This window comes from Copadichromis virginalis, linkage group LG7 (genome assembly GCF_057382275.1).
Source record: "Copadichromis virginalis isolate Kocher_CV1m ecotype Utaka linkage group LG7, C_Virginalis_male_GT1.1, whole genome shotgun sequence".
Taxonomy (NCBI): Eukaryota; Metazoa; Chordata; class Actinopteri; order Cichliformes; family Cichlidae; genus Copadichromis; species Copadichromis virginalis.
This window is the reverse complement of record NC_140624.1, coordinates 15539649-15562151: the sequence shown is the minus strand read 5'-3', so window position 1 is coordinate 15562151 and position 22503 is coordinate 15539649. Positions and strand designations below refer to the sequence as shown.

The following is a 22503-nucleotide window of genomic DNA, read 5'->3' as shown; positions in this document are numbered from 1 at the left end:
ACAAAGTGTCCGTACAAAGTCTTTAGTGTGGCCTTGAATACAGATGGAAAATGATACAATCTGCTGAAAGGGATAAAATAGTGAAGTTTTAATAATAATACTTATAAATGTTAGACAACTGTATTTGTTTTTCAAAATATAATATGTATAATATGTTTTGGTGTTACATGGTTTAATTTTGATATGTTTGTTTGATATATTTCTAATGGCTGTATGACTGTGGGATTAACCTCCTAGGACCTGGCGTCCACATATGTGGACATCACATTTTGGGTTATTTAGACCAACATACTCAATTTTGCTCTACAAGGGCCTGATATCCACTTACGAGGACATTATACTGCTACTGTTCTAAAATTTTAAACGAATATCTTCATTTGTGGCTCTTATTTTTCTAAAAACAAAAATAAGGTTAAAAAAAAGAAAATCTGGTAATTCTTTGTTTTTACATTCATCGGGCCCTAATATGCCCAAATATCAAAGAGAAATTAAAAATGCATGCCGTTTAAGAGTTCGGGTCTTAGGAGGTTAAAGCAGGCACCTGAGGTATTGGTAAACAAACTCAATGATGTCAGAGGCTTAGTGGCGAAGGGGTTTATCGCGTCTGCTGTCTGTGAGTCATTTACTCCAAACACTTGCCGATTGTTTCAGAGGACCGTGGACCTGGAAGAACATATCTGACCAAGGTAAAAATGTCAAAAGGTAAAACTTTCTTTTAAAACTTAAAGCTGAAGATACAGGAGATCTTCATGTCTTCTGATGCAGGTTGGTGATTTGAAACATTTTGGTGGTGATGAACATGCTGGAAGATGTCCCGTTTCAGACCGAGCTGGGTCCACTGGAGGAAGAAATGCAGCTGTTGCCTGCTCCGGACATTACTCTACCAGACTGCCGACAGATAATGAAGGAAACTGAGGTCAAACATTAAAAAAACATTTCAAAAAATTTCTCAATATAGAGCCTGTGTGTTCTTTCTTGTTCAGTATCTGCTTGCAATTTTACTTTCTCAGTTTAATTACTTTAAAATCCAGGGTTTGAGTTTTGGAGTTTAGCAAAGCTTTTTTTTTTCTTCTTCATTTTAATGCACTTCTGAAGTTACAGATTCTAATAAGAGTTTAAACAGTGCTGAAGACAATGTTCTCCTGAAACAATATGCACACTGTAATGAAGGATTAAGTTCAAATAAAAAAGCTAGATTGGGCTTTTACTGTGAAGTTGAAAATGGTTTTTATTGCACCTTATTAACATTACTGGTATAGGTCTTTTTCCCCTGGAAGAAAAGCACAGGTTGTATGATAAAATTTGTATATTTAGGGTCATGTCCACACTTGAATACTACACAGTTATTACGGTTTTTAGTAACCTCCACACCTGTAAATGTCAGCTGTGGAAAAGGCTAATGCTCCAAATCTTTATAATTTTTCTGCAGTACGGATTCAACCTGGAGAGATGGATTTTAACTGGCCAGCAGCCAGTCTGCCAGGCTCCATCCTGCCCACCTTACTGGTTGATGTTCAGCAGCCCTAAGGAGAGTCACAGAGTCACTCCCAGGAGCAGCGATCAGTGGGTCCCCAACCCTCGGCCCCGCAGCCACAGCTTGAACTCTGCAGACGCTCACTGGCTGCGCCATCGCACCGTCAAGTTCCTTGTATCTGACTCTGATGATGAAGATGGTTATCATGAGGACAATGAAATGTCCTCTACTGAAGATGCCCCTCACCTCATCAATTGCAGGGAGCGGCCCCGGAGCGCTTCACTCAAAGGCCCAATCTCCAGAGTCAAAGACATGCACTTTGTTGCTTCCCCTCACAACTGTAAGACTGGCTCAGCTCAGTGTTTCAGAGGTCACAGGGGCACGTCTTCTCCCCAAGAGTGCAGACAGCCTCTGCGTGTGCTCGAGCAGCACAGATCACAGCAAGCCAGCCCGCTCCCTCAGGGCCAGAGGAACATCAAGAAGAGGCAGCGCTCTTCAGGCAGGAAGTTCTCCCAAAACACACCACCCGCTGGACCTTCCCCACCAAGGCAGCAACAACGACCCTCCTCTGCAGGGCCTGTTTTAAAAAACCGCAGAAAGAAGGTTGGTTTTTCTGAGAGCGTCACATAACAATATAATACTTGAAGCAGGTAAAGCTGTTTTCTATTATTTGTGCCTGGTCTTCCCTTGTCATCATCAGGTTCTGACGAGCGGTGTGTCTCGGGGGGTTTTCTTCGACTGTGCAGCAGAGCTTTTGACAGCCCTCAGCCAGGAAGAGAGAGAGTTACTTGAAACAATCACTGAGAAAGGCTACCCTTTAAGAACAGCTATTCTGGCGCTGCAGAAGACAGGCTATAGGAGCCCTGAAAAGGTACGTAACACACTGGGGCTAGAACATGCCGTTTAATGATTGCATTTTTCTACGAAACTGTGAACTCTTAAGTCTGACTGAGTAAATTCTGACTCGAAATTAAAACTTTTAGGATAGAGCGGCACAGTGATACAGTAGTTAGCACCAAGAAGGTTCAAATCTACTAGCCAGCTGGAGCCTTTTGTGTTGAGTTTACATGTTCTCCTGCCTGTGTGGGTTCTCTGGCTTCTTTGCACAGTCCAAATACCTGCATGTTGGGTTAATATGTGAATCTAAATTGGCCATAGGTGTGAACGTGAGCATGAATGGTATCTGTCTCTTTGTTAGCCCAGCATCACAGTTATGAGTGGTGGGATAAGATATATGCTATTGTATTTTAATTAAAGACACTGGGCATCAAGTCTGGCCTCAGGTGCTCTTACTACTGAAAGGCCCCAAGGTATATGTCGAGTCCCCAATATGCTTCAATCAATCATTCAGTCCAGGTTTGGAGGACTGTGTGTTTAAAATCTGGAGGCAGAAGGGTATAAGTTAGTTGGGAGACATCTATAGAGGGCTAGCTTGCCCCTTTCCAAAAATTACAGAAGACATTCAAGCTTTCCATTGAAAAACTGAAAGACGTGCGCAAACTTGAGACATGTATCCTTTTTAAAGATGAACAGAAGCCCAGCCACGCGGTCTTGGATGGTCTCCTGAAAATTAAGCTATTTTCCAAATGAGCTGTGTCTCAACTCTACAGCATCCAACCAAATGTAAATGATCCATCCTCAGTCATTCCAGGCAGATTGGCATGTAAAACTGGATTGGTAAACATTCACAGTATCTCTATAAATGCTCAGCACACCTCAATTCAAAGCTGTCCATACTTCTATCCAATTAGATTAAGTAAAATATTCAAAGGCACTTCACCTCTGTGTGTAAATTTTTGAACAGAGCAAGGAACCCTATCTAATGAGTTCAACAACATCTGTAAAGTAATAGTATGTAGGTCAAGCTATATCCTGTATTCACATTCCCAAACGTTAATGAATAGACTTCATAAAATTATACACAGAAATGGATAAAATTCATGCTTTTTCTGCTATCGACAGGTGTTAAAATATCTGGTTACCTGTGATCGTCTGTGTCAGCTGGGTTATGACCAAGCACAGGTGGAAGAGGCTTTGGAGATGTTTCAGAACTGTGAAAGCAAGGTAAATCCAGTTTTTCCAAGTCAGCACCTGTCACACACTATTGTACCTTGACGTGAAGGAGCAAAACAATATCTTCTTTTTCCAGGCTGCTGAGTTCCTACGCCTGTTGGCTCAGTTTAACGAGATGGGCTTCCAGCAAAGCGCAATCAAAGAAGTGCTGCTTGTTAATGAAAATCACCGTGAGAGGGCTCTTGAGGAGCTCATGACACGCATGGCTTAAATAAGTCATCACATTTCCAGTGAAAAGAAGGGAAGGACTTTTACATCCACTCACTAGAAGAGCACTCGTGAGAGCTCAGTTCCTCCAGACCAGTCCCCTACCTATAGTTTTATAGAAAGAACAATACTTTACAATTACAATGATAACTCTGGCAAGGATTTACCTCTGGCTGAAATCAAATACTGCGTTTTGGCTTACACTCAGCTGAAGTAAAACCATGTTCAGCTGAAAAATTAGGGGCAGGAATGATGGGAAAATAATAGCCACAGAGAACAAACTGCTTTTAAAACGTTTATTTACAGGTTAAAGAAAAGAATAAAACCACCCTATGTTTGGTTTCTGATAAGCAAAATTAGCTGTCAATCCAGCTCGAAAAAGAAAATCATGGTGCCACTTTCCAATTTAGTAAAACAGTAGTGCCGTAGATAACAGATAATATTTAATCTAAGCCAAAATAGGATCAAATAAAAAGACATCGTAAAACTTTTAAAATGCCAGAGAAATGCAAAGAGCAGAGGAAACCCTGGAAAAAATTCTAATAAAGAGAAATGTTGACAAAATATTTACAGTTTTTTGTAAGAAGTTCCCTCTTGTTCATTGTGTCACCAAACTACCCCTGAGGTGGGCGACCCTCTGTGCCAGAGCAGCTCTGTTGAACCATCACTGATGACTGACAGTCGAGTTCAGCAGTCCTGACTTTACATTCGATTTAGAAGACTTCGTGAGGTCCCTCTGTAAGAAACAGTCCAAATTAATGTTTTCATATTTAAAAAAAAAAAAAAGAAGAAAAAAAAAAGATCAAAGGTAAAATATTTGTGTATCAACATGGTTTTCTCACATGACAAATTAAGTAGATGTATTCACTTTGGAAACCTTTAACCTCATGATGACCAGATTTGAGTCATGTGGTGGAAAGTTTTAGCTGCAGCTCAGACAAAAAAGTCATTGAAACTTTGGCATGACAGGATTTTTTTATTTTTTATTTTTTATTTATTAGTTATAGCACAGGGCCGTAGCCATTTCAATATTTTTTTTCATAAGACCTAGTGTACTTTGACTTTTTAAATTTATACATTCATTGTAGACAGATTCTTTTGGCTGTCCCTTTATTAACAGGGGGTTGCCTCAGTGGATGAATCAGTAACTTTGATTGTATGCCGGCTGCCCCTTCTGACGCAATCCCCCTGCCCGCTCTCCCAGTGGATGTGTCAAACACTATATGTATACTTATATGTAAAAGGTGGTGGTTCGTGTAAATCTCAATACAAATAATCAACATTTTCTATATATTAATTACTGCTGACTGTATGACGAAATTTGGAATAAATGTATTCAAACATTAAAAGATGGCAGACAGCTTTGTTTCTTAAAGTCTTGTCATCATGTTATAAATGATTTTTGTAGCTTTTTCTTTGCATCACAACTGCATAATGTGGGAATTTCATCTGCATTATAAAATACATGTACACCCACATAGCAAGAAATTAAATAAGTTGTACATTTGGTGGTAAACTTAAACTGTGAGCCAAATGTTTAGTCTTACAATAATCTTTACCACTGAGTTGACTAAACAGATGTAAAAACCCCATTTACCGCAAATTCCGAATAGGAGCCAGCAATAGAGTTAAAGGTGAAGGTGTGATCTTGAGTATCCTGAGACCTTAGTGGTGTGCCACTTGGAGTGTTTCTATTAAGGTGGGAGATATTTTCCTTGTTTCGCTCTAGCGCACGGGGTGCCTTTCCATGTCCAGGGGTTCGCAGGCCAAGACCCTACAATGAGACCAACTAGAATGATGATGTGTTTTGGCAAGCCCTTTCATTTTAAAGACTATATAGGACATTATGACAGATGAGCACTTTCACCGTGTCCAATATCTTGACATACAAAATAATGCATTTGATATTATGTATATTTATCTTAGTTAACGACACTGGACTTGACTAGTTGGGTAGAATGATTATCAGTGTCAACGTCTGCATCATATTCAGAGCACACTAAACTCAAACGTTGACCAACATTGAGTCTAGATACAAACTAATGTAAGAGGTTTTACCGTTTCAATATGAAAATAATGATGATCAAACCTGTCTAAGATACTGAACAAGCCAATCTAATCCTGATGGTTTGACTGTCAAAAACAACATGAAGCACAATACCTTGCTAGCAGACAACGGTGGTTTCTGGGTGGACGACAGGCACATGGTCCCACTGAGGCCTGAACTCAGGAAGCTGGTTGGAGTGGAGAAAGTTGAGGTGCCATTGAGCTGAGTGGACAGGGCACACAGGCGTTTCAGTCAGTGCTCACGTTTGACATTAACACAGTTACAGAAAAACCACAGAAATATTTTTCTTCTTCAGCTCTCAGCGAAGGCGGTCGCACTTTTCTCCTCTCCTCCTCACCCTTATCTTCCCTACTTAGCCTATGTCCTTGTCTTGTGTGCATTACTTTCCCTGGAATAGCCTCACACTGTCGTTCTCTAAAACCTAAAAGAGAATTATGGATTTGATCAACTGGTCTCTGAATGCTATTGACACCCTTTTCTCAACGAGAAATCTGGGCTCGGGAGAGCCTGAGTGCCCTGGAGGGACTTTCCCTGCCGGATACACGATGGACGGGTGGCAGAACTGGAGGATCATGTGCCTGGCGGGACTGTCTATCGAGGACGCTGAAGATATCCATCTATTCGGAACCGTGATAACAGGGTTCATGCTGATCGGAGTTGGCTTAGCCCTGGTTTATTGGAGAAATAAGAGAGCGGAACCAGCTGTTCAAACCCCCCCCAAGGCTGCCCGCTGGAATCGAAATGGAACGAGGCGCAACCTCTCACAACGAACGTAATATGGTCAACACCTTGGAGACGCTTGCAGCTGCTGTGAAGGCTCAAACAACACCATTGAGCGTATGGGGGGAAACATCAGAGAGAGGCCTGCTCAAAATGAGACCCTTGAGTGACAGTTGGAAAACATCGCGGAACGGATCACTGCAGTTGTGAGGTCTCAGAATCAAAAGAATGATAACACCATGGAACAGAAGTTTGATACCATCATGGGGAGGCTCGCGACTCTCCAACGGGAGATTGAGAGACCAGCGTCGGAGTGTTAAAGAGCAGCCTGAAAATTCTCCTGGGCTGCTCGCATGGAAATTAACAAAATCAACATGAACATTGCGGCGCCAGCTGCAGGCCCAAGGCTGGAGCCGAACAATCACTCCCTGATAACGACTGTGTTACGGCTATTCTTCCCATCCCATGCAAGGACACCTGGATTGGCTGGAGGACTGTTTACTTAGCCTGATAGGCCGAAGGACACTGTCTCAGCTGAACTATGGACACGCACACACATACACTTGCACTGATAGGCACTCACTCATCCCCCCTCCCTTTCCAACGCCTTGTTTCCTGCGAGGGAACACGGCGGGTCTGTGTGCCGCGCTGGAATGGTAGCGCTGTGCAGGGCGGCTGCTGTGTTCGCTTCGGATTACTCCTCACCCCCCACCCACCCCTGTGGCTTGTCATGTCTTCACAATGTTGTGCTGTGGACATTTATGTGCTTTTTTGTGCAGAGGAGTTTTTTTTGTTTCCTGTTCTCATGCTGTCCTACCATGGAAGCACAGCATGAGTAGGGGTCTCTTTTTTCCCCTCTTGTACTTTCCCCACTGTAGTGTACATTTCAATGTTTTTTTCTCTGATTCTACCAATCTCCGACCTGTATCCCCATGTAATGTTTGTGCTATATGTGTAAGGTCGGGGGGGTCCCATTTCACTGCAGGGCAACCTGCATGTGACGAATAAAGCTTTGATTGATTGAGAAAAACCACAGAAATATCTACCCATTTACCTTTTTCATTTTTCCAGGTGTTGGAGTCCCTCCTATCCGCCTTTTAGACGGGGTTTTCACCATCGTTCCATACAGCATTTCCTCTTGCATCTGCTTAGTTTTCTTCATTTGCTATTTTCCAAAGAACAATGCATTTAAAGAAAAAAAAAAATGCACTGGCAAAACTACTGCTACAGGGAAGTGAAAGTCACGACAGAGTGTGTCACAGCAATAACCTCACATACCCTTTCAAGCTTCTCCTTCTCCTTTTCATTGTGGTGTTGATCCCACTGCTGCTGCACATAATCGAGGAATTTCTGTCCATTCACCAGAAAATCTTTGCCATGCTCCTGCTCCCAAACGTCGATTTGGGCTTTCAGACTCTTTTCCAACTGAAAACAAGCATAAGTTTTTATGTTGTCACAAAAAGGGGCCTTATTACACTTACTTCTCTTATATGTACACTTTAAAAAACAAACAGACACCACTGTGAAACAATACCAATACTTAATAATGAGGAGGGAGTCTAATGTGAGAAAAATCCCTGTGAGCCAAAACTCAAGGCTTCAAACTGCACTCAACTGGTTTTTTAAAGACCGTGTGGGCCTGAAGTAAGGTAGGAAAGATTACATCCAGTCATCACGGACATAATGTCAGAGTAATTTTGAGCATTTAATGATTTGCTCTGAACTGTTCTTTTTCCAGAGAAAATCCCAAAGCAGTTGAACTCACACAATATACAGTTGACCATAGATTGCAAGGCAGAAATGCAGGGCCACCCACCAGAGGCCCTTTGCTGCATGTGTCCCCTGACTAGGCTATCTAAATAAAGCCCATTTTGAACAGCAAAATGTGCATTTTTGGATTAGTAGAGCTCAGCCGATTCCCTTTTAACAGCTTCTGCACTGACAGTGGACTTTCAGATTACATCAATTTCTGAAATGCTTTTGATGAACAGACATATGCACCTGAACCAGAGAGTGACAGTCATTTAATATCCCCATCTGTTGGACAAAACCTGCAATACAGCAATGGAGTTTTTCTTCATCTCCTTTTATTTGCCAATTCATCCAATATGACATCTTTGAAATGTCTTCTAAGAGAATATCTTACAGGCTGGCATCTGCTTACAGTAATGCTATTTTTACTGAAGCAGCATAGAAATTCTCACCTTAGGCAAACTTTTCTGCAGGTCAGTTCTCTGCTTCTCTTCTTTCAGAAGGTTCCCACCCCTGTTGTTGAATCTTGAAGGGTCATTAGCCTTTTTCTAAAAGGGGAAGCATACAGCCACATGTCACCATGCCCAGAGATAAGCATTTTAAAAGCTTCCACAAAAAACTTAGAGACAGCACTCACGTCAAGCTCCAAGTACAACGTCCAGTTGTCCTGCCATTTAGTGACTCCCTCAAAGAGATCTTTGTGGTCCTCATAACACTTCTTCAAGGTCGTGATCTTAGCCTCATGTAGATTGAGGAGCTCTTCTGTGAAATCATCTGAGTAAAGAAAAGATGTACCAGAACAGTAACGCCCTCTGTGACCTTTGGTGCATATGTTTGAAATAAAGCAGTCGTTATTAAAACAGACATTCACCATCATGGAATGGAGCAAAAGCTTGTTGCTGTTCGGGGCTGTAGAAACATTTATTCCATAGGAGGGCGATCTCTGCTCGGATGGCCTCAATGACACTTTGCATGCTCTGCATTTTCAGCACCTCTAGACGCTGGACCTCAGCCTGGAGCTAGAAACACAGGATACACATTATCAGAACCTTTTACGAGGGCTTAGAGGATCTGGGTGGAAAGTAAACAGACACATTATTTAAAATTATAAATCAAAAGGTAGGTTTGTACCACTTCCATGTTTCTTTTCTTTGTGTTGATCATATGCTCTGAGAAAATTTCCCTGTCCTCTTGGGGAATCTGAAGCCGTTCCCAGAGCTCCTGGATCTTAGTGCGGTAACCTGAACAAAGGAGCTCATTCTCAGCCTTGCGGTTTTGCAACTGGAAGAAGAAGAAATCACCCACGTTATTCTATGCAATACCATAGACGGATCATATTAGAAAAGGAAAGATCACAAACTCACTTGACCGAGGAGGAGTTTGAGAGCAGCAATGTTGTCATTCGACAGGCAAAATGCCTCTTCATCCTCACAAATCACATCAGTCTCAAAACTCGTCTCTGGCTGCTGCTCCAGATCATCCATGCATACAATGATCTCCTTTTTGATGCTCACAAATTCTTTGCGACGATGCTCCTGCAGTGACGAGACAGGTTACAAACCAAAAGCAAAAACTGTAATATTAAAGAAACAAACAGAAAATCAAAAACACCTTCTCTTTGGTGAGATCATCAACGTAGGCCCGATAGCTCTCTAGCTGTGTCAATGATGGAACAGAGTCCTGGTTGATGCAAAATGGGGTAGTGCACATAACATCACACAGCTCTCGGTCTTTGACAACGAGGCCTTTAAGCTCTTCCATTCTTTGCTTTTTGTGCTCCTTCATCACCTCCAGATGTGTGCGGCAGTTCTTCTCCATCTGCAACATGCTGCAGCCATCCTCCTCCTGCAAAGAAATCCAAAAGGTAAGGCCTAACACAGATCGTCTTGTTGGTTATAAAAAAACAAAAAAAAACACTCAGACACACTTCTCAAATGTAAATACCTCAAAAGGGGCCATCTGAAGCTCACTATACAAAATACTGAGTTCCTTGCGACAAGACTCTATACTTTTGAGTACTCTCTTCTTGAGCTCCTCTTCTTCTGCAATCATGAGGTCCAGCAAACCCTGAAGGCAAGAACAACCAAAGAGGCAATTGTATGATTAGTCCTACAAGGCCAAAAGGTACCATAATGTACACCAGTGTCAGAACTCACTTTAATGTGCTTGTGAACATCATTGGTTCTTTGTAGGCGCTGCTCTTCAGGAATCCCTATCTCTTCCCAAATATCCTGCAACCTGACCAGGGCTCTGTTCAGGTAGGCAACAGACTCAGCAGCGTGGACTTCACTGGAAGAGAACCAGATCCTCAAGTTTGTTAAGATACACTTTACCACAAAAGTTGAGCAATTCCTTTGTTGCAGCAGTTCAAAAATAAGCTAAATACAAAAAACATAACAAAATGGCATAAAAAAGTAGAAAGGTATACATTTCAATGAAATAAAATACAACATGACAACGCAATACAAGTAAAATTTTAATTTCATGAAGTAAAAATAAAGTTCAAGAGCTCATCAAACGGAAAAACGTATCCGCTCACAGGTTCAGGGTAACCGAGTGTAAAGTGTGGTGGATACTGTAATAAAATAAGCTGGTGTACACAGAGGTTACGGGTGTGTATTCGGGGCTAACAATCAAATCAGACAGGTTTCACTGGGTTTTTCCTGACTCAAAGTGGCCCTCGGGGTGGGTGGGGGGCGGCCTGTACGTTAGCAGGACTTTGATATTTTAACTAGTGTTTCAATTACTCAAAATGTAAACAAAAAAGTATATTATTTTATACTACAGTAAGCCAGGGATTTTAAAACCAGACAGGAAACAGCTGTGTTAGCACCCGCAAAACCAGACGCAACAGCCCTTCCACCATCGACCGAGCAAACTAACATTTAAATAGTTGCAGACGGCGTAGCATATCCGTGGTATCCCTAATCCTGAACAATATGAGTGACCAAAAAACCCCAAATAGTAATGACAGCATAACCTAACGACTGCTCCGTCTCAATGTGTGAAACAGGCTGTGCGACCTTTGTCACAATTAACATTAAATGCTAAAGCTAATCAGCAAGTTTAGAACACAACTTACATAAACCGCTAAGAATTATATTTATATTCAGTACTAACCTCACTCTCATTTCGCCACCGCAGACAATTGAAATGTTTTAAAAAGAATCGTCCTGTTCCTGCAGACGGTCTTTTGACTCCTCAAATAAAAAAATCTAGGTTAAAGTCAGTGTAGTTGCCCGACTGCTCGTTCGTTTGTCGAGTGCATTTGAAATTTGGACCGAAACAATGCTTGGACTCTGATTGGCCGGTGAAATGACGTAAGCGGAAATAGCTGTGGAGCGGAACCAGAGAACTTGTAAAATAAAAGCTTATGCTGTACGTGCAACTTCTCCCACTTGTCCAAACGCGGGGCTGCAGCAGTCTTCAGCAAGAGGTAAATGGGGATACATTGCTTTAATGATTCATACAAAAGTGTTTGAAATGTCTGCAACAAACAAAATAAAACAAAACAAAGAAAAATAAAAGTCCTTCCTCTTAAATAGCCAGGTATAAGGACTATACTGACGAGTGAAGAAAAAGTTTTGTCCAAGGAAGGACGTTACATAGGTACAGACTAAATACACCTTTATAATTTACTCGCAGGTCATTTCGTAGCAACTATTGTACTTAATCTTTTGCACGAAGAGTGTTGTTGCGACATCTATTTAATTTAATATTCTAATGAGTTCTCTATCTTTCCAGAGAGGGACAGCTCTATTCTGCCTTTTTAACAAGGCTAGGAAGATTTTTATTTTAAGGAGTAAAACACATTTTTTGTTTGTTCAAAGACAGACCCAGTTCATTTGAATAATTTGACAAAAATAGCAGAGCATTATATTTATTTACAGCATTCAGAAAATTACAATATGCATTTTTAAAACATTTATTTGCAGCTGTCACTGATCTTTTACTCTTAGTTTTGTTCTTATTCACCCATAATTTGAGTTTAAAATTAAGCTGTTTATATAGACATTAGCAAATGTCACAGATTACAAATAAATAAGGAAGGAAACATGGTAGAAAAACAAACTGAAATTGTAAATCTACAGACAAAATTTGAGTAGTTTAGCATGATTAAAGACAGCGTTTGTTCCCTTGTCATTGAGGGTACTGACGTGAATATAAGTTTCTCAACACATTCTCACTGAACTGGTAGGTTAGCTTCTTCTTCACTTTTTTAATCTCTCCGGTTTTACCATAGTTTCTCAGAGCTCGAGCCATTTTCTGGTAGGTCATTTTTTTGCGGTTTCCTTTCTGAATACCCCAGTGGTTCGCCAGGGCTTCCTTGTGTTTGGTGGAGAACTGGAAGATGCCCTTGTCCTGGTCCACCCACCAGATACTCTCACTCATGTCGCCGTTTCTTAGCATGTCCAGGAGGAACTGGTACAGACGGATTTTCTTCTTGTTGTCTGGAGTGGAAAGTATAAGAATTGCTAAAGCAATTTTATTCAGTTTACAAGGTTTATGACTGAATGTAAGAAAAAAAAAAGAGGTTTGAAAATACCCACTAGTGTCTCTCCTGAAGGAAGAAGGGTTATGACCTTCATATTCATCCTCGCCCTCTGATACCTCAAGCGGTGGACTGATTCCTCTCTGGTCCTCCTCTGAGTAGTACTGTCCAGGTGAGGCCGAAGGCGGGTACTGGTAGCACAGGGGTGAGGTGTAATATGGGATCTTTAGGGGAAATTTAAAGCATGTTTATGCACAGAAGTGACAGACCGGGCAACATTTTTTGTTTTGCAGTTATTCATCACCTGACATTTTCATTTAAACTCAGTCATTGTGTTAAAAGAGGAAGTTGCCGTGCCAGAATTAGAATTCAGTGCTCAGCAGTACCCAACAGTGCAGATGACATTTCAGAGGAAATATCCCAGACTGTCCACATCATGTGCTGTATTTGTGTAGATAAAATCACATTATAATCTTCTAAATCCCCGATTCAGTTCACAGCAGCACAGTTTGTTTTCATTTCTTGGCAGCAGTTGAATGATTCTGAAAGTCAGGAGCACGTACAGTTTATATACACAGTTATGTGTGAAATGGCTAATCCATTTGTTGATTAATCTGTCAACTAAATATGTTCATTACAAGTGTGTAGTAGAAAAATACCAAATATTGTCTGGTCTTCTTGGCCTGTGATTCTGCTTGGAGTATAGAAAATTGTTATAGGCAATTTTCTGACATTATGTAGGCTTCATAGTGAACGTGACCCTTACATGAGGAACATTTTAATGTCAAATGAATCAGAGTAAAGTCAAATAATTTACTGTTACTTCAGACATGGCTGTGTTCAAGACAGTGAGAATAATTACCAAAGCTTTAGGGTTTGTTTTTTTTTTTTCTGAGTTTCTTTTAATGTTTGAGGTCTTTTTAAAGACTCCAGTAAATGTATTCTCCCTCAGGGAAGAAATAATGAGCAATCAGACTGATGTGAGTCACGCAGTGTAGTAACAGTTGAGTAAATGTTTTTTTCATCACTGCCTAACATCACTGCTACATGTTAATACCTCAATCACAGTAAAACAAATAAAAAAAAACAACCCGGCAGTACACTTAAAAGGATTTCTCTACTTTAGAATAGTAGCTTGGGCAGTGAGTGTATCCTAATAGAAGGGGGTTCGTTACTTGTCAGGCCACTTGTCAGTAATTCCAATCACATCAATGGAAACTGTGTTTTTTCAAGCTACCATACATGGACTTACTTGTGGTGATGCAGACAGAGGAACGAGTGGAGGATCAAGTTGGAGGTACAGTGACTCACTGCCATAGCGGTAGGGTGGTATCAGCTGTGGGGGAGACACGGCCTGAAGCTCCGTGAGGGGATTCTCAAAGTCTGACGCCTGGACCCGCTCAGATTGGAAGGTCCATCTACGTTCTGAAAAGTGACCGAGGTTTAAGCACATGGCCGTATGATGAGTCACCTTCTAACACTGAAATCCAGTCTACTAACCATCGCAAATCTCCCCCACGCCGGTGAGGTAAGGGTACAGCTCCACAGACGGTCGATAGTTCTCTGCCTCATTTGCAATAACCTCCTCTGAAGCCTTTTGGGGGGGAAATATGAGATGTTGTTTCTGAAAAATTAAAAGTTTGAGTCTCTTTGTCTTTCCAAAATGTTTTCAGATATGATTTTAGAAGAACATAAAAGAGACAAAACAATCAAATCAGCTGAATAAAGCAGGAGTGCAGATTATATACTGGACTTTACCATATGTTAACGGTTAAAATGCAATGAAATAAGTATATCCTGTTTAAACACAAACAAAAATTATCTTTGCAGACATTAATAACAAATAAAGTACCACCTCCAGTGTCTTAAAGCTCTACTTTGGTCACTAGAATAACCTTCAAAGGTAACTGAAAACTCAATCTAACAGAAACCCACATGGAAAACAAAATACCTTCACGATGTCGCAAACTGAAATCAAAGCCTTATCTCCTGGTGTATGACATATACATGGTAAAAAAATCAAAAGAGATCCACTTACAGATGATATAACATAGCCATCCATCATGTAAACAAGGCTTCATGAGCTTCTTGGTTCTTTAAGCTTGTGGTAATTTTTAACTTTTTCTTATTGCTTCACCGATAAATACGGAGTGTCGCCAGGCACTGACTGCAGCACGCAAATGGGAACTGAAAGTGAGAAATAAGCTGGAACATATACAGTCTGCATTCATATCCAGTTGCTAGGTTCATATGGTGAGTTAGTTCCTGATGGCCATACACCATGTTTACATGCATGCATTAAAAGTCTAAAGCCCAGTGTGCTTTTTTTGTGTGTTATAGCACACTCTGAGTGCAAAACATCTCCACATGTCTGTGAAAACATTCACACCCTTAAAGAAGACGCAGTGAGAGGAGAAGGTTATCACATATTAAATGACGAGCCCTTCCCTGCTTCAACTCTTCTCTCTCATCAGTTCAACTGATGTGATTAGAGAGACATTAACTCTAATCTTTGCACTCATTCCTAACATGATTAAACTTAAAGATAATGCAACACTTATTTCATTTAACACATCATAATTGAAGAGGAAAGCAGGCTTTATGAGATTCTAACTCTCAATTACAATGAGTATGGTTTATTCACACAGGAATTTTTTAATCGCTACTGCAGGCAGCAGTCGAAACCAAAAGTGAAGTTTGGACCAGCCTTGTTCCTCTTTTTGTTTGGCATTATGGTTTCAATTGAGGAAGTTCTGACCATGAGATGAAACCAGTGAAAAAAAGACGGAAAGAGCTGGACTCACTTTGTCCCTGTAACTTGTCTACGTTTTTATACATACAACACTGAGATTTTTATAACCACCTTCTGACTTTTTTTTTCTGGCATGGAGGTGGATTTTTATGACTTCTTTTAAAATAATCGAATGAGTCAAACATTATTACGCTGTGCTTTGACATCTTTGCCTCTGTTTAATGGAAACTTACCAGAGGCAGTCTGCTGGCTGTGATGAAACTGTTTCCTGTGAGCACACCACAGGGAGAAAAGCAGGTTGTTTGTCTGCATTTTTGTGTTTCACGGAACACATCAGCTGAGGTGCCTTGAGACATGGTCTATTAAAAGACGGCAAAGGTTCCTTTATTTTGTTTAACCCCAGAAAATCGTGTTTATGACGACTGCAAACCGTGACCCACGGTGCGTAAAGTGCAGGTCTGGGGCTTCTCGTGCTTTCAAATATTTGCTCTGTCTCCATCTACTGGAAAGAAACGTTGAACTGGCCAGTATCTAGGCTAGACTGAGTTCAGAGGCATAGAGGAGACAACCAAAATAGCACATCGAGGCCCAAATCTATTTATCCTCCGCCCCCGAATATGGCTCTTTTAGGGGATGCTTGACAAATTAGAGAAATGAGGGCTTCGCCGATTGATCAGCATTTCCGATTTCCAAGTATTGCCAAATTTCCTCCCCACCTTAGACACTGACATCAGCAGCAGCCAGGAGCGGAGTCCCGCTGTCCCGTGGAAATATCACGGCACAGAGGCGAGATACGCATGGAACATGGCTGCTATGAGGACTTTAACCGTGGCAGGTCTGTTTTTGGCTTTTTGCGCTTTGGGACTGATCGCGGTGGCGATCAGCACCGACAACTGGTACGAGACTGACGCCAGGAGGCACCGGGAACGCTGCAAGAATTACTCAAACAAAAGAAACGACCCCGGCTACATTTACATCTCCAACAACAACCTTCCGCTTCGGATGCTGCCAAAGGAGAAAAACGTTGAAAGAAAGGGCTCCAGTGTCAGCGGCGAAATGCTGCTGCGGGCTAAGCGGCACTTCTTGCCTCCTGCCCCGGCAATGGAGTCTCTCTGCAGTCGGCATTTCAACTCCACCGTCACCGGACTGTGGAGGAAGTGCCACAGAGAAGGGTTTGACTTGGAGACGGAGGATTTGATCTTTAAAGGTTTGGTGTCGGGCTTCGTGTTTTTGTGCTGTAACGTGTTTGTTTCGGAAGCTTTGTGTCGAGTGACAGGCGCTGTCGGTAACAATACTTTGTGCACGAATGCGCTATCCAAGGTGCTGATGCTGAGCAAAGACCCTCGAGGCCTACGCAGTATCGCACGGAGTACAGTTACAATGCGATCGACGTGCTGTTTTTTTCTCTCGCCCCAGCACAAAAGGGCAGCCTGTAGTAACAGAAGCCTCGGGATGCGTACAATAAGCTACTCCACAGTGGTGTGGGTGGATGGGTGGGCGGTGGTGGAGTGGGGGCTGGGTGCGTATTTTTGGGAGGTGGGGGGTGGCAGGAGCGAGCCTTGTGATATCCTCTTCATCTCGTCTCAGTGCTAATGTGAGACATCCTTTTTGTGTTGTTTACATCCACAGGATTGGTTCCACGCTGCACACCAATAAAATACTACTACTCATCATCAGAGCTCCCCAGAAATCTGCCAATCAATCTGACGAAGACAATAAGGCAGGATGAGTGGCACGCGCTTCGTGAGTTACCTTTTTTTAATCTGATGAATTAATGTAGAAAAACTGAGCACGCCCCCTGACATACACGGTGTTTTCTGCTGTGCCTTTTTTTTTTTTTTGCAGATCTCCAGAGGATGACTGCCAGTTTCATAGGAATGGCCATATCCATCATCATGTTCGGCTGGATCATAGGCGCTCTGGGCTGCTGTCAAGACCACGATCTGATGCAGTATGTCGCCGGACTTCTCTTCCTCATGGGAGGTAAGAAGTTCTTTACATAAAGAGCACTGCCCCGACTCACCGCAGAGGGGCGGTGTGGTCTTTATTAACCGTGGCGCATCAAAACGGGGGGATCAAATCGGGTTGCTGACTTGTTTCATCCTCGCTCTCTGGCAGGGACGTGCTGCATAATCTCCCTTTGCACGTGTGTGGCCGGAATCAACTTTGAACTGTCCCGCTATCCGCGCTACATGTTTGGCATACCAGAGGACATCAGTCATGGTTACGGCTGGTCCATGTTTTGTGCGTGGGGTGGACTGGGCCTCACGTTGCTGGCTGGCTTCCTGTGCACACTCGCTCCCTCCCTCTACCCCCCACAGGCCAGTGCGGTGCACAAGCCCAGACAGGAGAACGGCTGTGTGTGACAGGCCGCGGGCATACCAAACAGACACCTGTCTCATCTGTGAAACAGTGACGAGCCCTGTTCCAGAGACAGCTTCACCCAGGGACTCAGAGAGAAGAGAAAGCCTTCACTTAGCCAGGCACAGAGAAAGCATGGGACACTTGCTCGCACTCACATGGGAAATGATAAAGAGGTGACATTTGACTGAAGACGGTTTCAGTTCCTCTGGTGCTTTTTGATTTTTTTCTTCTGTCCCTCTTTATGAATAAACTGTTGAGTGTCATTGCTTGCTCTTCAAGAGGAGAATATAACAATTTCTTCTTGTAAAATCTGCTAGTTTGAGAAGAAAAACAGAATAAAAAAGAGAAAAAGATGCACTGGCAGGAGGTCAATAGCACAACTTTCAAATGGGAACTGAAGATCAAACCATGGACTTGTAATTCACATTTCAAAGGGCAACTGTGTATCATTATGTACCCATTCAAAACAAGATATGTACATGTACTTTATGAATTGTATGTATGCAGATGCATTTGTGTTTATTCAAGGAAAAAAAATAATGAGCATTAGACCAAACTGTGTTTGAGGGAAGTGTTTTGTTGTTCTTGAGGTCTTACCCCTGTCGGAATATTTTTGAAAAATAAAAGAGCCATGCAAAAGTATTTTTTTCCCTCCCCCCTCATGTAATGCACTGAACAGACATCATATAAAAAGAAACAAAAGCAAAAAAAACCTTTGTGGTTGTCTTATGTCTTAACATGTGTTCACTGTTATGCCAGCAGGCAGAAGAGGCCTGCTAACCGAGTCAAGGCGTTTACAGCATTGTTTTAAAACTGCAGCTGAATTTATTTCTCTTGGTGTTGGAGCTGCTTGCAGGCCACCGTTTTATGCAACCACTTCTAAATGCTTAAATGTGCAAATGTCAGTGGCCAAAATGTGCATCAGTGACCAAAACTGAGTGACAAAACTGACAGAAATAAATCAGTCCAAATTTAATAGAACATGAAAGTGAAGTAATTTTTTTTCCGCCTGCACGCTTCAGTGGAAATTCAATCTATGTTTATAAACAGCAGGGCCACATAAAATGAGGAATGTCCGGATAACTTCATCCAAAGCTCTCGGATCACAACATGCTGACAATTCACAGATTAACACACTGATGTTGCTGATAATTTTTCAAGGTGTTTTTTTTTTTCATGCGTACTAGTTTTAAGAAAAAAATTAATCGTTCTGACAGCTAATTCAAATATTGGCTTCACTCATTTCCTGAACTTTTGCTGCTCATCCGTGCTATTCTGTTGCTCAGATTGTGGCAATCTTCATCTGCAGTCTTCAAATAAATCCCTGTTGTTGATTAGGCACAGTGTTTGTTTACTTAAGTCACTGGAGATTTAAGTAAACAGACACTCTCCATCATAAATGAACAAAATATATTCAGTGATAAAATCATTTGCCAGAGGATGCACAGACTCTCTTAGTGGACCGTTAATTCATTGCAAAGAGCTCCTTTTTATTCCGTTAACAGCCCCTGGAAACATGAAAACATTTTTCATGTAAACAAACAGTAGTCCTCTGTTGTAAATGTATCTAACTGTTCAAACGAATTGTGAAGACTGGTTTGTTTTGCAGTGTTACAGTGTCTGGTATCAATGATACAAAGGACTGTGTGGTTAATGAGGAGGAATCATACATGTCCTACATGTGCCCACATCATTAAAAAGTCATCCGGTGCTGTAGGTGGTCTAATTATGCTACATACCCATGGCTTGTTGGCCAAAGTGCATTCAATTGCTTGAACTTTAAGTATGCTTTGCATTAAAAACCCCAACCCCAACAGTGACTAATACCATGTCAGATAAGTGGAGTAAAAAGCGTGTATGCTTTTCTCTATATAAGGTCAAATGGGACTCTGTGGAGTCTTGTGAAAAGAAAAGCTAAATGCAGCCCATGATTCAGTAGCTTGTAGCCAACTTTTCTTTACAGCGTGGCTTCAGTTCACTGAGGGACTCATTTATGCACAGCTCTCTTAAGGTCCTATCACAGCATTTCAAACAGGTCTGGACTTTGGGCCATTGCAACATCTTTGTTCAGCCATTCTGTTGAAGATTTGCTGCTGCGTTTGGGACCATCGACCTGTTACATAATGCAGTTTTACACCAAGCTTTAACTGTCAGACAGATGGCTTCACATTTGACTATACAGAAGAGTTCATTGTCGACTCATGACTGCAAAACAAGCCTAAATCATCACTTTTCCACCACCGTGCTTGACAGTTAGTATTAAGTGTTCGCTCCAGGATGAGTGCTGTGTATTATGGCCAGGCATCTCCACTTTGGTCCTGTCTGTCCAAAGGAAATTGTTCCAGAAGCCTTTTGTTTTGTTCAGATGCAGTTTTGCAATCCAAAGCTGTGCCGTCATGTTTTTTTCAGAGAGAAGAGGCTTTCTCCTGGCAACCATTCCAAACAAACCACATTTGTTTTCCTGATTGTGATATTCATGAACTTTTACATTTAACATGCTAACTGAGGCCTGCAGAGTCTGAGATGTACCTCTTGTTTTGTTTTTGGCAGTTTCTCCGAGCATTGCACAGTCTGAGCTTGAAGTGTCTTGAAAGCTTTCCACGTGTGAATAATCTTCCTCACTGCACAATGATGAACTTCAAATTGTTTGGAAATGGCCTCATAACTCATCTCAAATTGATGGGCAGGAACAGTTCTTGGTATTCCATTAACACCCACCTGAATGCTGCAGACATCAAACTGCCAAAACATCTGGTTTTACAAGGGTGCTCACACATACAGATGATTAATTAATCAAGTGTACCGGTAATCAAGTAATTAGTAGCACCTCACTGTGCCTTACTCTTTGAATTTCAGTGGAAGCAGTAAGAGTGTACTTAGTTTTCCATAGGCCTGGATGCTGAAAGTAGCAAGGACTATTTACTAAAGTACAGTTTGAAGGCCATTGTACTTAAATGTTGGTATTTTATTCTGGTTTATACTAAAATATATTTTTGAAAAAAATATTGTACTTTCCATTTCTCATCAATTAAGTAATGACTTTACAAATATAAAAAAATAAGACAGACTGATATACATAAATAGTTATAGTTGATCACCAGCTACTATAGAGTAAGGAATCAACTTTTCCACTTACAGCAAAGTAATGCTTTTTCATTGCAATTAAGCAGTGAAAGAGGTCATCCGTCCCTTCCGAATGGGCTATTCTGCATTTTGTTTTCTTTAACAATACTTCCTATACTAAAATTAATTTTAAATGTAGGATTTTTGCTTACATCCCTGCATACCACACTGGTATAAGTGTTTCTTTTTTACTGAAGTTAAAGCTCTCACTTCTTTTCGTCTTTGACTTAGTTATGTTGTCTTGTTACATCAGCAACATTTGTTAAGGATGTAAATTAATTCTGCTCCTGAGTATGTGAAAGGGGGGGGGGGGGGGGTTGGCCTTCAACACAGCAATCTGAAAAAAAGTCTTATCTCAAGGTTCACTTTCCTGCTCTTTCAAGAGTCTTTAGCAGAAGGCAGACTTTGCTCAGTGGGAAATTTCTCTGTTGTCATGGAGCTGGTCCACTGAGATGTGTTTAACACACTGAGATGTGTTAAAAAACTTGAGAAGTTAAACAGTATCTCTATTTTTATTGAACAAGAGCTCCTTAAAAGAGCGTCAGATGCAGTTGAATCATATTAAAACGATCAGTCGTTTCATTGCAGTAATAATAACGGTAAGACTAGTAGCAGATGGAGCACTTAACAAATCTCTCCTTTCTAACAATAGCACCCCAGAGGCCTGTCATTTTCGGGTCAGAGTAGTTTCAGGTCGACTGTGGTCTGCATTCTTGACCTTTCTTTCTTTTTCTTAAGGAGAATAAATTCTTCAACAGCATGCTTAACGCTCGGGCAGTCGTGCCTCTAAGCAGCGTGGATCTGAATCTAATCTTGCGGGAAAAAAATATTTTCCTATAGGTGGATTTATATCAGAGCCAAAAAAGACAAATTAACTATGATGGGCAGGTTGCTTATGAGAGGTTTTGCGAATAGCTCCACTTTTACTAACACAGTGGAAATTTTGTCCAAATATTTTAATCAAATCTTGGAGCCCTGTACTGTGCCCCTGGAAATTAAGAGCTGTATAGACATATAGGGTTTCTCAGGAGCTCCTGCAGCTCTGGGTTTTTGCTGTGCTGGTCTGCACTGTGCTAAGAAAGAAAGAGCTGTTTTTTTTAAAAAGGGGTCCCTCAGGGGAAGCTGGACTGTGAGGAAAACCAGACAGAGGAAATCACACCCAGTTGCGCCCATTGCAGCCCATCTGGTTCACTCACATCTGCATAGACATCATCTCTGTTAACAAAAAAAAGTAAGAAAGAAAAAAAGTGGGCATGCTTGTAGCTGTTACTTTGTGGTTGTTGCAGACGTTGGCTGGAATAAGAACATTTTACGGTAGTCAGAGAAAGAAAATACAGAGATTACCACCAAAGGCATTTGTGATATTAAATCCAAGGCACTTCAAATGAAGACTGCCTAACAGATGTGTTTATGTGTGACCCTGTTAGCCAGGGTTAATGCTTATTTTGGAAATTCAAAACAATTTTCCATCCATAAAC

At 41.4% G+C, this 22503-nt stretch overlaps 4 protein-coding genes across 8 annotated transcripts; 2 read left to right on the top strand and 2 right to left on the bottom strand.

The window, feature by feature from the left end:
* The first annotated feature begins 569 nt into the window (after nucleotides 1-569).
* LOC146704735 (ubiquitin-associated protein 1-like) lies at nucleotides 570-4279 on the top strand. Of its 2 annotated transcripts, XM_085462070.1 has the most exons (6): nucleotides 570-686; nucleotides 766-916; nucleotides 1430-2077; nucleotides 2175-2345; nucleotides 3437-3538; nucleotides 3624-4279. In XM_085462070.1, exons 2-6 carry the CDS (start codon nucleotides 794-796, stop codon nucleotides 3756-3758), a joined length of 1179 nt encoding a protein of 392 aa, XP_085318196.1. In that variant the 5' UTR covers nucleotides 570-686; nucleotides 766-793; the 3' UTR covers nucleotides 3759-4279. The 2 variants fall into 2 exon arrangements, with proteins under 2 accessions (XP_085318196.1, XP_085318197.1); XM_085462071.1 differs by lacking the exon at nucleotides 570-686 and having other exon boundaries at nucleotides 735-916.
* On the bottom strand, nucleotides 4037-11608 carry LOC146704734 (protein regulator of cytokinesis 1-like). Of its 2 annotated transcripts, none has more exons than XM_085462061.1 (14): nucleotides 11415-11608; nucleotides 10451-10583; nucleotides 10239-10361; nucleotides 9906-10139; nucleotides 9659-9829; nucleotides 9426-9575; nucleotides 9166-9313; nucleotides 8932-9068; nucleotides 8747-8842; nucleotides 7821-7967; nucleotides 7597-7707; nucleotides 5916-6023; nucleotides 5352-5528; nucleotides 4037-4490 (listed from the first exon to the last, which is right to left on the bottom strand). In XM_085462061.1, the coding sequence occupies exons 1-14, from the start codon at nucleotides 11423-11425 to the stop codon at nucleotides 4419-4421; spliced, it is 1818 nt and encodes a 605-aa protein (XP_085318187.1). In that variant the 5' UTR covers nucleotides 11426-11608; the 3' UTR covers nucleotides 4037-4418. The 2 variants fall into 2 exon arrangements, with proteins under 2 accessions (XP_085318187.1, XP_085318188.1); XM_085462062.1 differs by having other exon boundaries at nucleotides 5419-5528.
* A 550-nt stretch (nucleotides 11609-12158) lies between these two features.
* Nucleotides 12159-14998, bottom strand: spi1a (Spi-1 proto-oncogene a). Of its 3 annotated transcripts, none has more exons than XM_085462074.1 (5): nucleotides 14825-14998; nucleotides 14287-14410; nucleotides 14039-14211; nucleotides 12845-12977; nucleotides 12159-12745 (listed from the first exon to the last, which is right to left on the bottom strand). In XM_085462074.1, exons 1-5 carry the CDS (start codon nucleotides 14849-14851, stop codon nucleotides 12435-12437), a joined length of 768 nt encoding a protein of 255 aa, XP_085318200.1. In that variant the 5' UTR covers nucleotides 14852-14998; the 3' UTR covers nucleotides 12159-12434. The 3 variants fall into 3 exon arrangements, with proteins under 3 accessions (XP_085318200.1, XP_085318198.1, XP_085318199.1); XM_085462072.1 differs by having other exon boundaries at nucleotides 12845-13010; nucleotides 14825-14994; XM_085462073.1 differs by having other exon boundaries at nucleotides 12845-13010; nucleotides 14287-14380; nucleotides 14825-14993.
* Nucleotides 14999-16021: 1023 nt separating this feature from the next.
* On the top strand, nucleotides 16022-18544 carry tmem276a (transmembrane protein 276a). Its single transcript, XM_085462054.1, has 4 exons — nucleotides 16022-16745; nucleotides 17168-17281; nucleotides 17384-17521; nucleotides 17657-18544. Exons 1-4 carry the CDS (start codon nucleotides 16343-16345, stop codon nucleotides 17902-17904), a joined length of 903 nt encoding a protein of 300 aa, XP_085318180.1. The 5' UTR covers nucleotides 16022-16342; the 3' UTR covers nucleotides 17905-18544.
* The last annotated feature ends 3959 nt before the right edge of the window (nucleotides 18545-22503 follow it).

Coding starts and splice junctions, on each gene's coding strand:
- LOC146704735 (XM_085462070.1), top strand. CDS start 794: ATGAACATGCTGGAAGATGTCCCGTTTCAGACCGAGCTGGGTCCACTG. Junction 917..1,429: donor AGATAATGAAGGAAACTGAG/GTCAAACATTAA, acceptor ATTTTTCTGCAG/TACGGATTCAACCTGGAGAG. Junction 2,078..2,174: donor TAAAAAACCGCAGAAAGAAG/GTTGGTTTTTCT, acceptor TGTCATCATCAG/GTTCTGACGAGCGGTGTGTC.
- LOC146704734 (XM_085462061.1), bottom strand. Junction 10,362..10,450: donor ATGTTCACAAGCACATTAAA/GTGAGTTCTGAC, acceptor TCTTGCCTTCAG/GGTTTGCTGGACCTCATGAT. Junction 6,024..7,596: donor CACCTGGAAAAATGAAAAAG/GTAAATGGGTAG, acceptor CTGTCCACTCAG/CTCAATGGCACCTCAACTTT.
- spi1a (XM_085462072.1), bottom strand. CDS start 14,851: ATGATGGATGGCTATGTTATATCATCT. Junction 14,212..14,286: donor CGTGGGGGAGATTTGCGATG/GTTAGTAGACTG, acceptor GTCACTTTTCAG/AACGTAGATGGACCTTCCAA. Junction 12,746..12,844: donor TTCCTTCAGGAGAGACACTA/GTGGGTATTTTC, acceptor TTTCCACTCCAG/ACAACAAGAAGAAAATCCGT.
- tmem276a (XM_085462054.1), top strand. CDS start 16,343: ATGGCTGCTATGAGGACTTTAACCGTGGCAGGTCTGTTTTTGGCTTTT. Junction 16,746..17,167: donor GGAGGATTTGATCTTTAAAG/GTTTGGTGTCGG, acceptor TTACATCCACAG/GATTGGTTCCACGCTGCACA. Junction 17,522..17,656: donor ACTTCTCTTCCTCATGGGAG/GTAAGAAGTTCT, acceptor GCTCTCTGGCAG/GGACGTGCTGCATAATCTCC.